The following is a 16,415-nucleotide window of genomic DNA, read 5'->3' on the forward strand; positions in this document are numbered from 1 at the left end:
TACTGTTCATAATAGCTGTACCAATTTACATTCCCACCAACAATGTAGGAGGGTTCCCTTTTCTCCACACCCTCTCCAGCATTTGTTATTTGTAGACTTTTTGATGATGACCATTCTGACCAGTGTGAGGTGATACCTCATTGTAGTTTTGACTTGCATTTCTCTAATAATTAGTGATGCTGAGCATATTTTCATGTGTTTATTAACCATCTGTATGTCTTCTTTGGAGAAATGTCTAGTTAGATCTTCCGCCTGTTTTTTGATTTTTTTTTTTAATTGAGCTGCATGAGCTGTTAGTATATTTTGGAGATTAATCCCTTGTCAGTTGCTTCATTTGCAAATATTTTCTCCCATTCTGAGGGTTGTTTTTTCGTTTTGTTTTTGGTTTCCTTTGTCATGCAAAAGCTTTTAAGTTTAATTAGGTTCCATTTGTTTATTTTTGTTTTTATTTTCATTACTCTAGGAAGTGGGTCAAAATATCTTGCTGTGATTTATGTCAGAAAGTGTTCTGCCTATGTTTCCCTCTAAGAGTTTTATGGTATCTGGCCTTACATTTAGGTCTTTAATCCATTTGGAGTTTATTTTTGTGTATGGTGTTAGGGAGTGTTCTAATTTCATTCTTTTACATGTAGTTGTCCAGTTTTCCCAGCACCACTTATTGAAGAGACTGTCTTTTCTCCATTGTATATTCTTCCCTCCTTTGTCATAGATTAGGTGACCATAACTGTGTGGGTTTACCTCTAGGGTTTCTATCCTGTTCCACTGATCTATATTTCTGTTTTTGAACCAGTATCATACTGTTTTGGTGGCTATAGCTTTGTAGTATAGTGTGAAGTCAGGGAGCCAGATTCCTCCAGCTCTGTTTTTCTTTCTCAATATTACTTTGGCTATTAGAGGTATCCTGTGTTTTCATACAAAATATAAAATTTTTTGTTCTAATTCTGTGAAAAATGCCATTGGTAATTTGATAGGGATTGCATTGAATCTGTAGATTGCTTTGGGTAGTATAGTCATTTTCACAATATTGATTCTTCCAATCTGTCTGGTTTTGGTATCAGGTGATGGGGACCTCATAGAATGAGTTTGGGAGTTTTTCTTCCTCTGCAAATTTTTGGAAGCGTTTTAGAAGAATAGGTGTTAGCTCTTCTCTAAACATTTGATTGAATTCGCCTGTGAAGCTATCTGGTCCTGGACTTTTGATTGTTGGAAGATTTTTTATCACAGTTTCAATTTCATTACTTGTGATTTGTCTGTTCATATTTTCTGTTTCTTCCTGGTTCAATCTTGGAAGGTTGTACCTTTCTAAGAAGTTGTCCACTTGTTCCAAGTTGACCATGTTTCGGCATGTAGTTGCTTGTAGTAGTCTCTTATGATCCTTTGTATTTCTGTGGTGTCAGTTGTAACTTCTCCTTTTTCATTTCTAATTTTATTGATTTGATTCCGCTCCCTTTTTTTCTTGATGAGTCTGGCTAAAGGTTTATCAATTTTGTTTATCTTTTCAAAGAACCAGCTTTAGTTTTACTGATCTTTTCTATTTTCTTCACCTCTATTTCATTTATTTCTAGTCTGATCTTTATGATTTTTTTTTGTTCTGCTAACTTTGGGTTCTGTTTGTTCTTTCTCTAATTGATTTAGGTGTAAGGTTAAGTTGTTTATTTGAGATTTTTCTTGTTTCTTGAGCTGGGATTGTATTGGTATAAATTTCCCTCTTAGAACTACTTTTGCTGAGTCCCATAGGTTTTGGACTGTCATATTTTCATTGTCATTTGTCTCCAGATACTTTTTTAAATTTTCTCTTTGATTTCTTCAGTGATCCATTGTTTATTTAGTAACATATTGTGCAGCCTCCATGTGTTTGTATTTTTTATGGTGTATTTTCTATAATTGATTTCTAGTCTCATAGCGTTGTGGTTGGAAAAGATGCTTGATATGATTTCAGTTTTCTTAAATTTACTGAGGCTTTATTTTTGACTGATAATATGATCCATCCTGGAGAATTTCTATGTACATTTGAGAAGAAAGTGTATTCTGTTGCTTTTGGATGGAATGTCCTATAAATATCAATTAAGTCTACCTGGTCTAATGTGTCATTTAAGGCTTGTGTTTCCTTATTAATTTTCTGTCTGGATGATCTGTCCATTGCTGTAAGTGGGGTGTTAAAGTCCCCCACTATTATTATGTTACTGTCGATTTCCCCTTTTATGGCTGTTACATTTGCCTTATATATTGTGGAGCACCTATGTTGAGTGCATATATATTTACAATTATTATGTTTTCTTCTTGGACTGATCCCTTGATCATTATGTAGTGTCCTTCCTAGTCTCTTGCAACAGTCTTTATTTTAAGGTCTATTTTATCTGATGTGAGTATTGCTACTCCAGCTTTCTTTTGATTTTCATTTGCATAGAATATCTTTTTCCAACCCCTCAGTTTCAGTCTGTATGTGTCCCTAGGTCTGAAGTGGGTCTCTTGTAGACAGCATATATATGGGTCCAGTTTTTGTATCCATTCAGCCAGTCTGTGTCTTTTGGTTGGAGCATTTAATCCATTTACATTTAAGGTAATTATCACTATGTATTTTCCTATTCCCATTTTCTTACTTGTTTTGGGTTTGTTTTTGTAGGTCTTTTCCTTCTCTTGTGTTTCTTGCCTAGAGAAGTTCCATTAGCATTTATTGTAAAGCTGGTTTGGTGGTGCTGAATTCTTTTAGCTTTTGCTTGTCTGTAAAGCTTTTGATTTCTCCATCAAATCTGAATGAGATCCTTGCCGGGTAGACTAATCTTGGTTGTAGGTTTTTCCCTTTCATCACTTTAAATATATCCTGCCACTGCCTTCTGGCCTGCAGAGTGTCTGCTGAAAGATCAGCTGTTAACCTTATGGGGATTCCCCTGTATGTTATGTGTTGCATTTCCCTTGCTGCTTTTAATATTTTTTATTTGTGTTTAGTTTTTGTTAGCTTGATTAATATGTGTCTTGGTGTGTTCCTCCTTGGATTTATCCTGTATAGGACTCTCTGGGCTTCTTGGACCTGGGTGACTTTCTTTTCCCATGTTAAGAAAGTTTTGGACTATAATCTCTTCACATATTTTCTCAGACCCTTTCTCTTTTTCTTCTTCTTCAAGGACCCCTATAATTCAAATATTGCCATGTTTAATGTTGCCCCAGAAGTTCTGAGACTGCCCTCATTTCTTTTCATTCTTTTTTCTTTATTTTGTCTGTGGCGGTTATTTCCACCATTCTATATTCCAGCACACGTATCCATTCTTCTGCTTCAGTTATTCTGCTATTGATTCCTTCTAGTGTATGTTTCATTTAAGTTATCGTATTGTTCATCTCTGTTTATTTGTTCTTTAGTTCTTCTAGGTCCTTGTTAAACATTTCTTGTCTTTTCTCGATTTATGCTTGTATTCTGTTTTTTAGATCTTGCATCACCTTTACTATCATTACTCTGAATTCTTTTTCAGGTAGATTGCCTGTTTCCTCTTCATTTATTTGGTCTTGTGTATTTTTACCTTGCTCCTTCATCTGTAACTTATTTTTCTGTCATCTCATTTTGTCTAACTTACTGTGTTTGTGGTCTCCTTTCTGCAGGCTACAGTGTTGTAGTTCCTCTTGTTTCTGGTGTCTGCCCCATGTTGGGAGAGGTTGGTCCAGAGGCTTGTGCTGTTATCCCCTTGATAGGGGCTTTGATTTGTGTTGTGGTGATCAGAGCCTGCCCTAGATATTGAGCAGGGGCTCCCCTTTGCTCTGTGGTTGTCACTGCCCTGTCAGGGGTGGAGTCTTCTCCCTAGTTGTTGGAGTAGAGGGCCCCAGATCTGTTTCTTCACTGTGATTCTGATCTGTGGTGCAAGGTAGGAAGAATTGGAGGCATTCCCACTAGGAGAGAAGCCACTGAGTTTTCCTCCTTTAGAGCTGTTCACCTGTGTATGTGCTCTGTTGTGTCCCCTTTCACCCATCGTGTGGGGTCAGAAAGTATCTGTTGTTGGCACTGCTCTCAGTCCCACCTTAACTGTGGGTATGCTCGTAATTGGCCCTGGTAACTCTTGGACATTCTTTTCACCCAGCCACCAGCACAGGCCTACTGAGGTTAGGTCCCAGTACTGCAGTAATCATGCACCTGGATCCACTGTGGGAACTATGGAGGCAGCTCAAACTCGGTCTGGCCCTACTCCCACATGTACATGCCCACAGAGCCCACAGCTGGTAAAGCCAGACCCATCCCAGATGCGAGAGCACTTGTCCTTTCAGATGTTTCGCAGACACTGAATTTAGGAAGCTGTCAACCAAGGTATAAGTCCACAGTTTGTGCAGCCATGAGGAGAGATTTAAGCTCTTATTTCTTAGTCACATAGCCCCTGGGGCTCAGCTGTGGTTTCAGCCCCTCCTCTAGGTGAATTTCCTAGTGCAGGGAGCTATCTGCGCCCTCCTGGGACACCATGGAAAGTCCTGACACCCACTAGCAAATTTCCTAGTGGGAGGCATTATCCACACACTCCCAGGACAGCTGGCTGGTCCTGGAAGCCACTGGTGGATTTCCTAGTAGTGAAAGGTTTCCATGCACTCCTGGGACAGGAGGGCCGATTCAAGTACCCACTGATGGATTCTGGGGTAATTCTTGAAGGAGATTGTTTTGAGAAGTAAAAATATCCTCTCCCACCTGTGACACCACACCACTACCTCATACCTACCACAGAGATTGAACCACTTGAAGATCTACGGCCCTACTGCCCAGAATTATAGTTCCTAAAATCTAAGTTATTAAACTAGAATAATGCTCCAGCCAGTGGAGGTCTTCAGAAGGATGGTTAATAGTAACCTATGGCACTGAAAAATTTAGAGTTCTTACCAACCGCCTCCCAACCCCATGTATTCCAAAGAGGTACTTGGAGGTTTCTCTACCAGTGAGTTGTAAACTTGCTTCATTTTTCTCATTATCCAGAAGATAATTATTGAATCACTCAAACACACACATTCTTATGAACATAATTAATTCTTTGAAATTAATTCTTTGAATATAAACTCAAATGCCTAGGGACAATCAGAAATAAATGAAACAGGAAAGTTAAGAAAAATAGAGATGGTAAGAATTATGGGCAGGTGTTTATAACCATGTGTGAATAAGAGTCCAGGGTTGCCAAATCTTTCATATTTTCAAGAGAAGTCGAGAATCAAGATTTTTATGTAAATTGTCCAGATTTTTAGCACAGTTCAGACTCAACATGACTGCCAATTTTGAACTTTTGGCTAAAATAAAAAGAGAAATATACAATATTTTCCTGGTTACTCCATAATTTGCAAGACTGATTATTTTACCAATGAGTTAGTTCTTCAAATTATAGAAAATAGTGTAGCTTTTTAGAAAAGACATTTTCCACAGCAGGGCTTGGGAAGTGGAAGTGGGACGTGTGTGCAGGCCTGCCCAAAATTAGAAACAGCTTCATTAAAGGCCTTCTCTTAGTTGCAAAAGACCTAGATAAGGTTCTGAAATTACTATTTGCAAAGGTATTTAAATTCTTAGCAAAGGGCCTTTTTTAATTTAAAACTTGTTTTTTCTAAGTAAGTAAACTTTTAAAATATGAAAACACTCATATAATAAATGTATTGTTTTAGAACTATTTTCTGTGTTGCAATTTTATAAACTTATTGTCAATTCTGTTGTCTACCTTGTGTTTTAAATACAGAGCTTTTGAAGAGAAACGAAAACAACAAGAAGAAAGAGAACACCAAATCAGAGAACAAATACTTCAACAACGAAAAAAAAAGTTTGAAGAAGTTACTGAAAAATTCCAGCGGGCCCATATTCCTCTTTCACAGCGGAAGAGAACAGGTGCCTTAATTTCTAGAACAATATAAAAACAAAAAATGAAAGTTATAATCACATTCAGCTTGAGTAGACAATAAAATAAATTAAGAAACAAAGTGGAAATTCAGACTAAAAAGGCTACTATGCCTTTTGAATAACAGGACTTTAACCAAATGAAAAATTGCAATTTGATATAGGTTTAATTTGGAGAATTAATATTTTATTGGCTCTATTTATAAATTTGGAAAGCACACAAGTTTGATTCTACTTAATACTGGCTTACAGTGTTTTGTCTTTTTAAAACTGATTTAATAAATAGCTTAACATAAAAAGAAAATTTAGCATTTAGGTTTAGTAAATTTATATATACATATATACATATATATATATATATATATATATATATCCTTTTTTTATTTTTTGGCTGCACCACACGGCATGTGGAATCTTAATTCCCTGACCAGGGATCGAGCCCATGCCCCCTGCAGTGGAAGCATGAAGTCTTAACCACTGGACCAGCAGAGAAGTCGTTAGGTTTAGTAAATTAATGTCAGATTCATTTTGGCATTTTGTCCACATTTTTGCTCAAATTCATATTTGAGAGACTGGCAAAATAAAACAAAAGTACAGAGTGACATAATCCAACAATCTAAGACTGAAACCAATTCAGAATTTTTAAATGATTATGTTTGATTCTTCAATATCACATCTACATTTTTTATGCCTTACATAGTAACACAGAATTAGCAACAAAATGTCAAAGCTTCAAAAAAATAGGAGAAGCAGAACCTTTATGTATTCAGCAAACATATGTTGTGCTCCATTGTACACAGCCCTGGGCTAAGCTGAGATGCTGAGATACAGAGAAATCTAATTGTACTCTACCATTAAAGACCTCACAGTTTATTTTGGAGATGAGAGTGATATAAACAATTAATGTCAATAAATATAATTGCTATGGTAGCAGAATGTGTAAAGTACTATGAGAGCACAGAGGAAAGAACACTAAACTTATACAGGGATATGAGGGATATCATCCCTGGAAAAATTTGAATCTTAAAGAATAAGCATTTTGCCAAGCAAAGAGACAATTTAAAAACATCCCAGACATAAGGAACAGCTTTTGCAAGTAAATTATACATTGCAAATACAAAGTGTATCCAAAGCATAGGATGGGGAAAAAAATGGATATAAGGCTAGAAAAATGAATTGGAACAATTCTCTAAGAACTTTGTATCCCATGCTAGGAATTTTGTCTTTATCCAATATGCAGTCCACTTAAAGTTTTTTAACTGGAAAGAAGCCAGTTAACTGGGTCAACAAAAGATCTTACTGAAAGTAAGGGCAGCTAGTAACACTGCTAAAAATAATAATATCTTAAACATCATAGGGGTTTATTTTTCTCTAGTGTAATGTGAAGTCCTCAGTTTGGCAGTCAGGAGCTGGTTTGATGATTATGCAAAGTCACTGGGAACACAGACTCCTTCTGTCTCTCAGCTCAGCTGCCCTCAGTATGTGATTTACATAGCTTTACCCTCATGGTCATATGGTAGCGGCTGAAGCTCCAGACATATGTCAGTGTTGTAGACAGGAAGAAGGAAGAAATGGAAAGGACAGAAGGGTATACCTCTGAGCTCCCCTTAAATTGTTTTCCTAGAAGCCCCCATCTATCTGCTTATATCTAATTGGCAACTCCATCTGCAAGGGAGACTGGAAAATATAGTTGTTGTTTTCTTTAATGTGGCTGTATTGCCACCCCTAACAATATAGGGTGTGTTACCAAGGAACAAAGGGAAAATGGATATTAGGTAGGAAACTAAGAGTCTGTGCTAAAATTAGATTTGTTAGAAAGGTAATTATCCATACAACATGGAAGGTGAATTGAAGTAGAGACATATTAAAGTAGGTAGACTAGTAGTAGACTATTTCAGTATTTGTGGCAAGAAGTGTTAAGCTGCTAAATTAAAGCACTGCACTGGATATAGAGACAGGAGGTAATATATTCAAGAGATATAATCAATAGATTCAGTTACTAATTTATCAAGATGGCTGGAAGAAAGACTAGGAGAACAGTGTCCCTAGGAACTAGTGCAGAGCCTCACAAATTTTTAGCACTCAGTAAGGACTTAATGAATTAATTATTTTGGTGGATGATGATATTAATCAAGGTTGCAAGTAAAGAAGAAGAATCAGGTTAGAGATAAAGATTATTTATTAAGTTTTAAATGCATTGATTTTGAGCTTCCCATGACTCATGCAAATAGGGAAATCAAATCAACAACTAGAAATATGTATCTGAAACTTAAGAAAAAGATATGGAATAGAAATTATATTTAAGAGTCACTGATGAATAGATACATAGTTGGTAAAGGAAGCCACGTGGAAAGGTAAGGTAAATATTGGATATAGATGCAGATTGAAGATAGGGCCTAAAATAGAACCTTAGTGCACACTAGCATTTATTATAAGTAGAGAAATGAAAACTAGAAATGGATTTTGTAAAGTAGTTATCAAGAAAGCAGGATGGGAAACAAAAGCAAACAAAGAAAATTGTTATAAGAGGCAAAAGAAAAGGTAGTTTTAAGAAAACAGATGTGGTCAGTTATATTAAATGCCTCAGAATACTCACCACTCATGAGTATCATTTGCCCCAGAGGGGGTGCTGACTACCCAAGGGCCTACGTACAGAAAGTGAGGAGCTTTAGTAAAAACAAATGACGTACACATTCACTCAATGGAATATAATGCAGCTATTAAAAAACTGGGAAATTCTTTATGGACTTATATGGAACAACCTCCAGCAGAGACAGATTTACCATAAAGCCAATAAGGTTTAAGTTTCACTGTCATGGCCTCTACATCTAATTTTATATTAGTAGTTTTGCAGTATTTTTTCTTAATGAAGCCCCCCAAATTGCATAGATTCATATCAGTATACATAATATTCTACCTTTTGTGTAAGACAAGAGGGAAATTAGAATATATATTAAGGGAGGAGATCAAGATGGTGGAGTAGGAGGACATAGAACTCACCTCATCCAACAAACACATCAAAAATACATCTACATGTGAAACAGTTCTCACTGGAAACTGGTAGAAAGACTCCTGTGCAGCCAAGGTTGAAAGATCCACATGGAATAGGGTAGGAAAGAAAGAGAAGCAATCAGGTTGGGACCTGTGCTCCAGGAAGGGTACTCAGAGGAAAAGGGAGATTACACAGGCAGAAATCCTCCCTGGGGAGTGAGTGATTCTGTTCCAGCCACATATTGGGCGCCCCAGTCCTGGCTCCAGCACAGGGAAGATGAGCCCCTAGGCTGGTTGGAGGGCTGGTGGGACTAACAGGAGGGCTGTGGGAAGCCTGTACTCGAGCTTGGGGGAAGTACGCGCAAACTTGCTTACTCCCAAAAGAGGGCAGAGAGGCAGATTGAAACTGCACAGGTGGCTGACTGGTTTCCTGAAACTTCTCTGGAGCACATGGCAGCCTGAGCCAAGTGAATGCTCAATCCCTGCTTACTTCATGTCACAGCTCCACACTGGAACTAGGGCCGCCACAACCAAAGAAAGAGCTCAGCCATGAGACACAGAGGCAATTCAGAACCAAAGTGGTTATCCTTTGGGTGAGGGCAGCCATTATGGACACTTGCACAGGCAGCACATCAAAAGCAGCCCAAACTCTGTATGTGGCCAAACTGTTGCAGCCTGCACCTGGTCACACACCAAGAGCTCACACTGGCCCCTCTTGTTTCAGCACTGCTTACGTCAGGGGCAAGAGTGCTGGTGCTGGGAGAGGGTAAGCTCACACTTAAATGGAACAGAGCTAGCTCAGACCCAATCCTTAGGGCTTCTGCTCCAGCAACTTGGGACCCGACCCTGGCCCCAATAAGGCGGTGACAGTCCCTGAGCAGAGAGGAAGCCCCAGCTCACTCCTGGCTCTGGCCCTACCCCCACCCCCTTCTCCAGCCCCATATCCTTCCAAAGTGATAGCTGCCAGCACACCCTGAGGAAATACATGACTTGTGTTCATGTCAAATCCAGCCCTCCCACCAAAACCACTGGACACACAGGCTGTACAGGGATGCTCCCACATAAGGACACCCCTTCAAGACAGCAATAGGTAGCTGTTTCACTTAATTTCATAGAGACAGAGACTATTAAGCAAAATGAGAAGACAGAAGAATTTGTCTCCATTGAAAGAGCAAGAGAAAAAAACAAATAATGAAACAGAAATAATTTACCAGATAAAGAACTCAAAGCAATAGTAATAAGAATTCTAACTGAATTAGGGAAAATATATACAATGGAATATTAGCCGCAAAAAAGAATAAAATTCTGCCATTTGCAATAATGTGGATGGACCTATAGAGTATTATCCTTATTGAAATAAGTCAGAGAAAGACAAGCTCTGTTATCACTTATGCAAAATCGAAAAAATAAAACAAATGAATGTATATTTAAAAACAGAAATAACCTTACAGATACAAAGAACAAACTAGTGGTTACCAGTGTGGAGGGTGAAAGGGTGGAACAAATAGGGGTATGGGTTAAAACAAGGGTCCCCAACCCCTGGACCACAGACCACTACTGGTCTGTAGCCTGTTAGGAACAGGGCCGCACAGAAGGAGGTGAGCAGCGGGCAAGCGAGCGAAGCTTCATCTGCCGCTCCCCATTGCTCCCCATCACTCCCCATCACTCGCATTACTGCCTGAACCATACCCCCCCAACCCTGTCTGTGGAAAAACTGTCTTCCACAAAACCAGTCCCTGGTGCCAAAAAGGTTGGGGACTGCTGGGTTAAAAGACACAAACTACTATGTATAAAATAGACAAGCAGCAAGGATATACTGTACAGCACAGGGAAATATAGCCATTATTTTTTAATAATGTTAAATGGAGTATAATCTATAAAAATATTGAATATCTGTGTTGTACACCTGAAACTAATATAGTATTGTAAATGAACTACACTTCAACTTTTTAAAATAGAATATATACTTATGTATGTTTGTATTTGCATAAACAGTGATAGAATACACAAATGACCAATGAGAGCAAGACTTCCAAATGTGTATTATTTTTTTGATTTCTGAACATGAATATATTACCTGTACAAAATATTAAATTAAAATTTTAAGAAAATGTAATGCCATGAGTGAAGAGCAACAACAAAGCTATGATAAATAACTGTTTATTTAATTGTCTATTGGTTTAGTTTATACCCAAATTATGAGAGTTAAACCAAAGGTTCACCCTATGTGCATGATATCTGATGCTTCCCCTTGCTTCGAAAAAGGGATTGGGAGTTCTGATGAAGTCAGAAAATTTTTGGAGCCAGAGAATTGTTGGAGTTAGAATATTAGAGCAAAAGAACTGGAAGGAGGAGCCTAGTGGTTTAAATGAAATAATAAAGCCCGAATACACCATAAGTACTCAAAAAATTTAAGCTTAAATTTTCATCAGTGAGTATGAGGTAGTGACTAGAAGGTCATTAGACAACAGCAACAAGAAAGAGTAATGGGCGTTTGTAAACTGTTTGTAAAACTACCTTAGTTTTAAAGGTAGTTTTTAAGTTCTCTTTGATAGACAATAAGTGGTGAGTGTTAATAAAAGCAAAGTCTCAGACTATAGTCTAGCACAACTAAACATTTTTTAGCAAAGCAGACAAAAAACGATTGGTACTACTTGTTCGCTAAGCTCAATAAAGTCCCAGTTCTCTGTCCTTTTAGGTGCTCTGACTACACTTTATATGAAAGGTCCACTCAGACTTACACAGTCATATTCCAGAGACAAAATCTATGTGCCTTCTGGTATTGGACCATCAAAAATGTTCCTGTTTAACAGCTGGAGCCAAGACTAATCAGAGATCAAACCTTAATACCATCTGTAAGGGTATAGGGTATAGACCTCCCTAGATTCTTATTCTCTGTTCATGCAAGGGTAGAGAGTGATTAAAATATTTTAGGAAAGTCCACTTAAATATCTTAAATTTCAACAAAGAAAGTCCATTTTTAACATTCATCAGGCTGTGCAACTGGCCATTAGTTTTAGCAATAAGCAACCATTTGGGACATTGATTATGCTAATTAGAAAAACAATCAAAATCTAAAGCTTGATAGTTTCTGCCTCAAGAGGATTGGCCCTTTATGATTAGAATATCCAGCAAACCATCTTGTAATTGTGCATTTTTCACTAGTATTTTATGCAATCACCACTTGACTCTAGAGTTCAAGTTTGAACTAATCCATTTATAAAAATATACTAGTTTTGCTTAAACATTTTAAGGTAAATAACAAACATTATAATAGTGGAAAAGTCTGAGGACATGGGTTTTTTAAAGAAGAAAGGAGGAAACAGTTTGGTAGTGTCATTGGAGAGCTAGAAAGTCACCTACTCTACCTTCAGACCTTGAGTTATTTTTAGTTATTTGTGCCTCCCCATAAGAGGGCTGAAGGAAAAGCAACATCCTTTAAAAAGAAGCTATGTTTCAACTGAAACAAGAAGGTGTGTACCAAAGTGCACAATGGAAATTCTTGGGAAAGTGGATACTTATGGGATCTAGGGTTGGATTAGAGGTTGTGCAGAGTGGTATGTGGAGGAGTGTCCATATAATGTATGACCTTGAACAAGTTACTTAGCTTCTCTATGCTTCAGTTTCCTCAGATGCAAAATGGAGATTCAAATAGCATCTGCCTCAAAGGCCTTAGTAAGAATTAAATTAGTTAACACTTATACAGTGCCTAAAAATGTCTTTAACAGTAAATGCTCAATAAATGTTAAATAGTGTTTTTATATCTTCCCCTTTTCTTCATAAGAATATTTGTAAATTTTGTCAGAAGTTTATGGAACTATGAAATCAGATATCATGGAGTTTGCATGCCACACTAAAAAGGCTGGACATTTCTCAATGTTTCATTTTTCCAAATAAATATTCTTAAAATTGGTGATGATAATTTTGAGGTAACTGTTTCTTATCGGGGAATTGGGTGTCTAAATTTAAAATATTTACACTATTCTAAAAAATATTTTTTACAAAAATTTTAAGGTAGTATTTTATCATTGACCAATTAAGTTATATATAAAGAGAGTGTTGAAGATGAAGTGCTTCTGTACTATTTGACCTTTATTATCCCCTTAGTTTGTCAAAAACCAGTTCCTCCATTAGAAGAGGCCCTCAAACAAATTCAGGAATCCAACTTAAAATCAGAGGTAAACCTTCCCTCTTCCCACAGACCAATAATAGACTGGAGGTAAGTAATTTATGATTATCATGTGTAATTTACTAATATATAATAATTAAATAGTTCTCTAGTTGCTGAGTTTGTAGGCCTTTTCATCAGTTACTCCTAACCTGTTTTAGAGTTTACTATTTTATTTTCACACATTGAATTGAGGTAGAGTACAATATAAGCTGCTTCAAGAGTAAGTAGGAATTTTAATTTGTTGTCTTTGCTATTACAATGCTGCCTATGTTAGTACTTTCTATGGGAATTATCATAAAACCCATTTTAAAATATTGATATTGGTTTTACTGAGAGAAAAAAAATTTGCGTTGTAATGATATAAATTTAGGTAAGAGGAGTAACTTTATGGTAGAAATGGGTTTTTCCTCACTGAAAATCTTTCCTGGATATCATTAAAAAGCTACAGTGCCTCCTGGTTCCTCTCCAGGTTAGTTTAAATGAATTATCTTGAAGCAATAGGATGGACCAACCAACCAGAGAGTACCCTCTAACATCTTGTATTTTCCATTTATTTATTATAAATGTTTCTTGAACCTACTATGTACATAGCATTATATCAGGCATTGAGAAGGGGATATGGAGAAGTGTAATATTCAAAAATATAATCCCAAGAGTATAATCTAGGAGAGAAGTAAAATAATGCTTCAAAAAGTATAGAACAGTACCAAATGGGTAATGATAATAATATTTAATATTAATTTATGTAATGATGTCTACAATTCATATGTAATTTATGTTAATATTTTACCTGTTTATAATGTTATTTACTAAAGTACTTCCATTTTTAGAATACCTCTGGCAAATAGTTCCCTTGATCAGATCTAAGAACAATTAAATTCATTCAGTCTTTATTATAGTTCAAGAAAGACTTCATGGAATTTTTAAAAACTCTTCAGCAAAGCTTTGAAGAAAATAGGAGTTAATCATGTAACAAGTGGGTAGATGGTATTCCAGACAGAGGGATGAGCATGTGGAAAGGCCAAGAGTAACAGAAGGAATGATGTGTTCTAGGAGTCAGAGATGGCTGAATAATAGAATGCAGAATACCAGTAGCTCACTAGATGTGAGATTGGAGAGGTAAATGACCTACATGCTAGGCAATATAAACTTTATCCTGAGCATTTAGGAGGAGTTAAGGATTTGAGCAGATGGGAGATAGGATCAACTTTTCTTTTTTAACATATCATTCCAATCTATTGTGAACAAGTGTTGATAACTGATTGAAACAGGACAAAACAGGAGGCTATTTCAGTATATGTAATTGAAATTATATGGGTCTAGAGCTCAAGAGAAAGATCTAGGCTTAAGACATTTGAAGCCAAAACAATGGATGAGATCAGCTGTGGAGATTATATACTATGACAACAGAACTAGGTTAGAACACTAAAGAACAGTAACATTTAAGGAAGTGAAAAAAAAGAGAAGCCTACAGATAGGAACAGAGTGGTTGATACAGGACTATATAGTGAGAGAAGGTAGAACTAAGGAAGTACAGACTTTCATGGGGAAAAAAGCAGTTTACAGAGATCAAATGGCTTCTAGGGAATCAGTAAAATAAAAAGTTTGTATCAGTCAGGATACTGGCAGAAAACATGTAATATTTAAAAGGGGTAATAAAAAAAGGTTAGTAAGGAGACTGGGAAGCCAACAGTGGATGATGAAGCAACCCTAGAACTGACAACAAAGTCAGTATTACCACCACAGACCTGAATTGAAAAGAGATATAGCTATATGAGAGGGCTGCTAGGTAGAGGAACATTGCCACTACTAAACCAAGCCCAGAAGAGAGGAAGCCAGAGGAACAAAGTCAGCCATAAATCAAAAGGCAAGGGATCATTTGGTCTCTGCCTAGCAGAGACAAGTAGAGAAGTATGGAAAGTGAATCAGGAAGGGCAAAGAGAAATATCCAGCTTAGAGGCAATGTGTCCACTATACTTCACAACAAAAAAGTCACACTGGCAACTTTTGTCAGAGAAATTTCAGTGGAGAGATAGGGACAGAAAAGAGATTGCGATGAGTTGGAAAGAAATGGAGAGCAAGAAAGAAAAAATACCAAGTGTAGCTTGGCTGTGAAAGGAAAAGAGCTGTAGAACAATAGCCAGAGGGGATATAGGGCCAAGATATGGCTTTTTCCCTTAAGATGGAAGAGGTGTTATCATGTTTAAATATGGATGTCAAACTGATGAGTAACAGAATTGCAGTCTAGAAAAGTAGAGAATAAAAATGTTAAGTGTCTTAATTACCTGTTATTTGGGCATTGATTAGCAAGGGTTATACATATGAAAGAGATATGGTCCTCTGCCCAAGAAGGGTTTGCAGTTACATTATAATACTGTTTAATGGTAGTTACATCATAAGACACAAGTAATACTGCATTATGGGGGCAGTTACAGAAATACTAGCAAAGTGATAAGTATGAAATTTGACGTTGGAGAGGAGATTTAAAGGATGAGTACCAGTTGTCTACTAAAGTAGCATAGGTTGATTTTAGGCATGTTCAGGCCTACATTGTTGTAAAAGACAAAGACACGTAAGGAAATAGAACTTGTTCAGAGTGGCAGGACTGTAGTATGTGTTGCTGGTAGGACAGGAAACTATCTAGAAATGTAGATTGAGATCAGATATGAAAAGCTTGTGTGTCTAGGAACTTTTAATTTCTATCCTATAACTAGTAGAGAATCAGTGGTGGTTTTTAAGCATGAAGTGATATAATCCTCTTTATTATTATTGAAAGATAATTGGTATGAATGTTGGAGAATGAAAAGAGTGGAAAGAAATTGGAAGCAAGGAGACTAAAAAAACTTAATGGGCTAATCCAAGGGATAGATCATTACTGCCTAAACTAAAATAGTACTATTTTGTATAGTGAGAAAAGGATAAATCTGACAAAGAAAAAAAATATTTTGAGTGGTTAGAAGGAAAAGATGAGAGAAGAAAAAATGAAAATGCCTTTTCACAGCAGAGAAGAGATATAAATAAGAGTTTAAGAATGTTGATCAAATAGAAGTGTAAGAATTGGAGTATGGAAGGTGGGAGATGAAGAGGATGTGAGCTTACCTCCCCTGACAAAGAATTCAAAAATACATCCACATGTGGAACAATTATAATGGAAAACTAACTGGAAACATGTAGAAGGACTCCTATACAACCAAGGCTGTAAGAAAGATACACATGTAATTGGCTAGGATGGGAGGAAAAGCATCAGGTAAGAGGCCTGTGCCTCTGGGAGAGGACTAAGAGGAAAAGGGAGATCACACAGGCAGACATTCACCCTGGGAAGTGAGTGGGTCAAGCCACAGACTGCACGTCCGCCTCCTGGGGTCCTACATATGGGAGACAAGCCCCTTTGGCTGCTTGGAGAACCACTGAAAGGCT

General features: G+C 37.0%; 1 protein-coding gene across 1 annotated transcript in view; it reads left to right on the forward strand.

Moving 5' to 3' along the window:
* The window catches only part of CEP126 (centrosomal protein 126), a 111,379-nt gene that overhangs the window by 32,838 nt on the left and 62,126 nt on the right, over window positions 1-16,415 (forward strand). The window contains 2 exon segments of the mRNA XM_007448563.1: window positions 5,682-5,827; window positions 12,935-13,046. Coding sequence (XP_007448625.1) covers window positions 5,682-5,827; window positions 12,935-13,046 — 258 coding nt within the window.

Source organism: Lipotes vexillifer, unplaced genomic scaffold, assembly GCF_000442215.2.
Source record: "Lipotes vexillifer unplaced genomic scaffold, Lipotes_vexillifer_v1.1 scaffold593, whole genome shotgun sequence".
Classification (NCBI taxonomy): domain Eukaryota; kingdom Metazoa; phylum Chordata; class Mammalia; order Artiodactyla; family Lipotidae; genus Lipotes; species Lipotes vexillifer.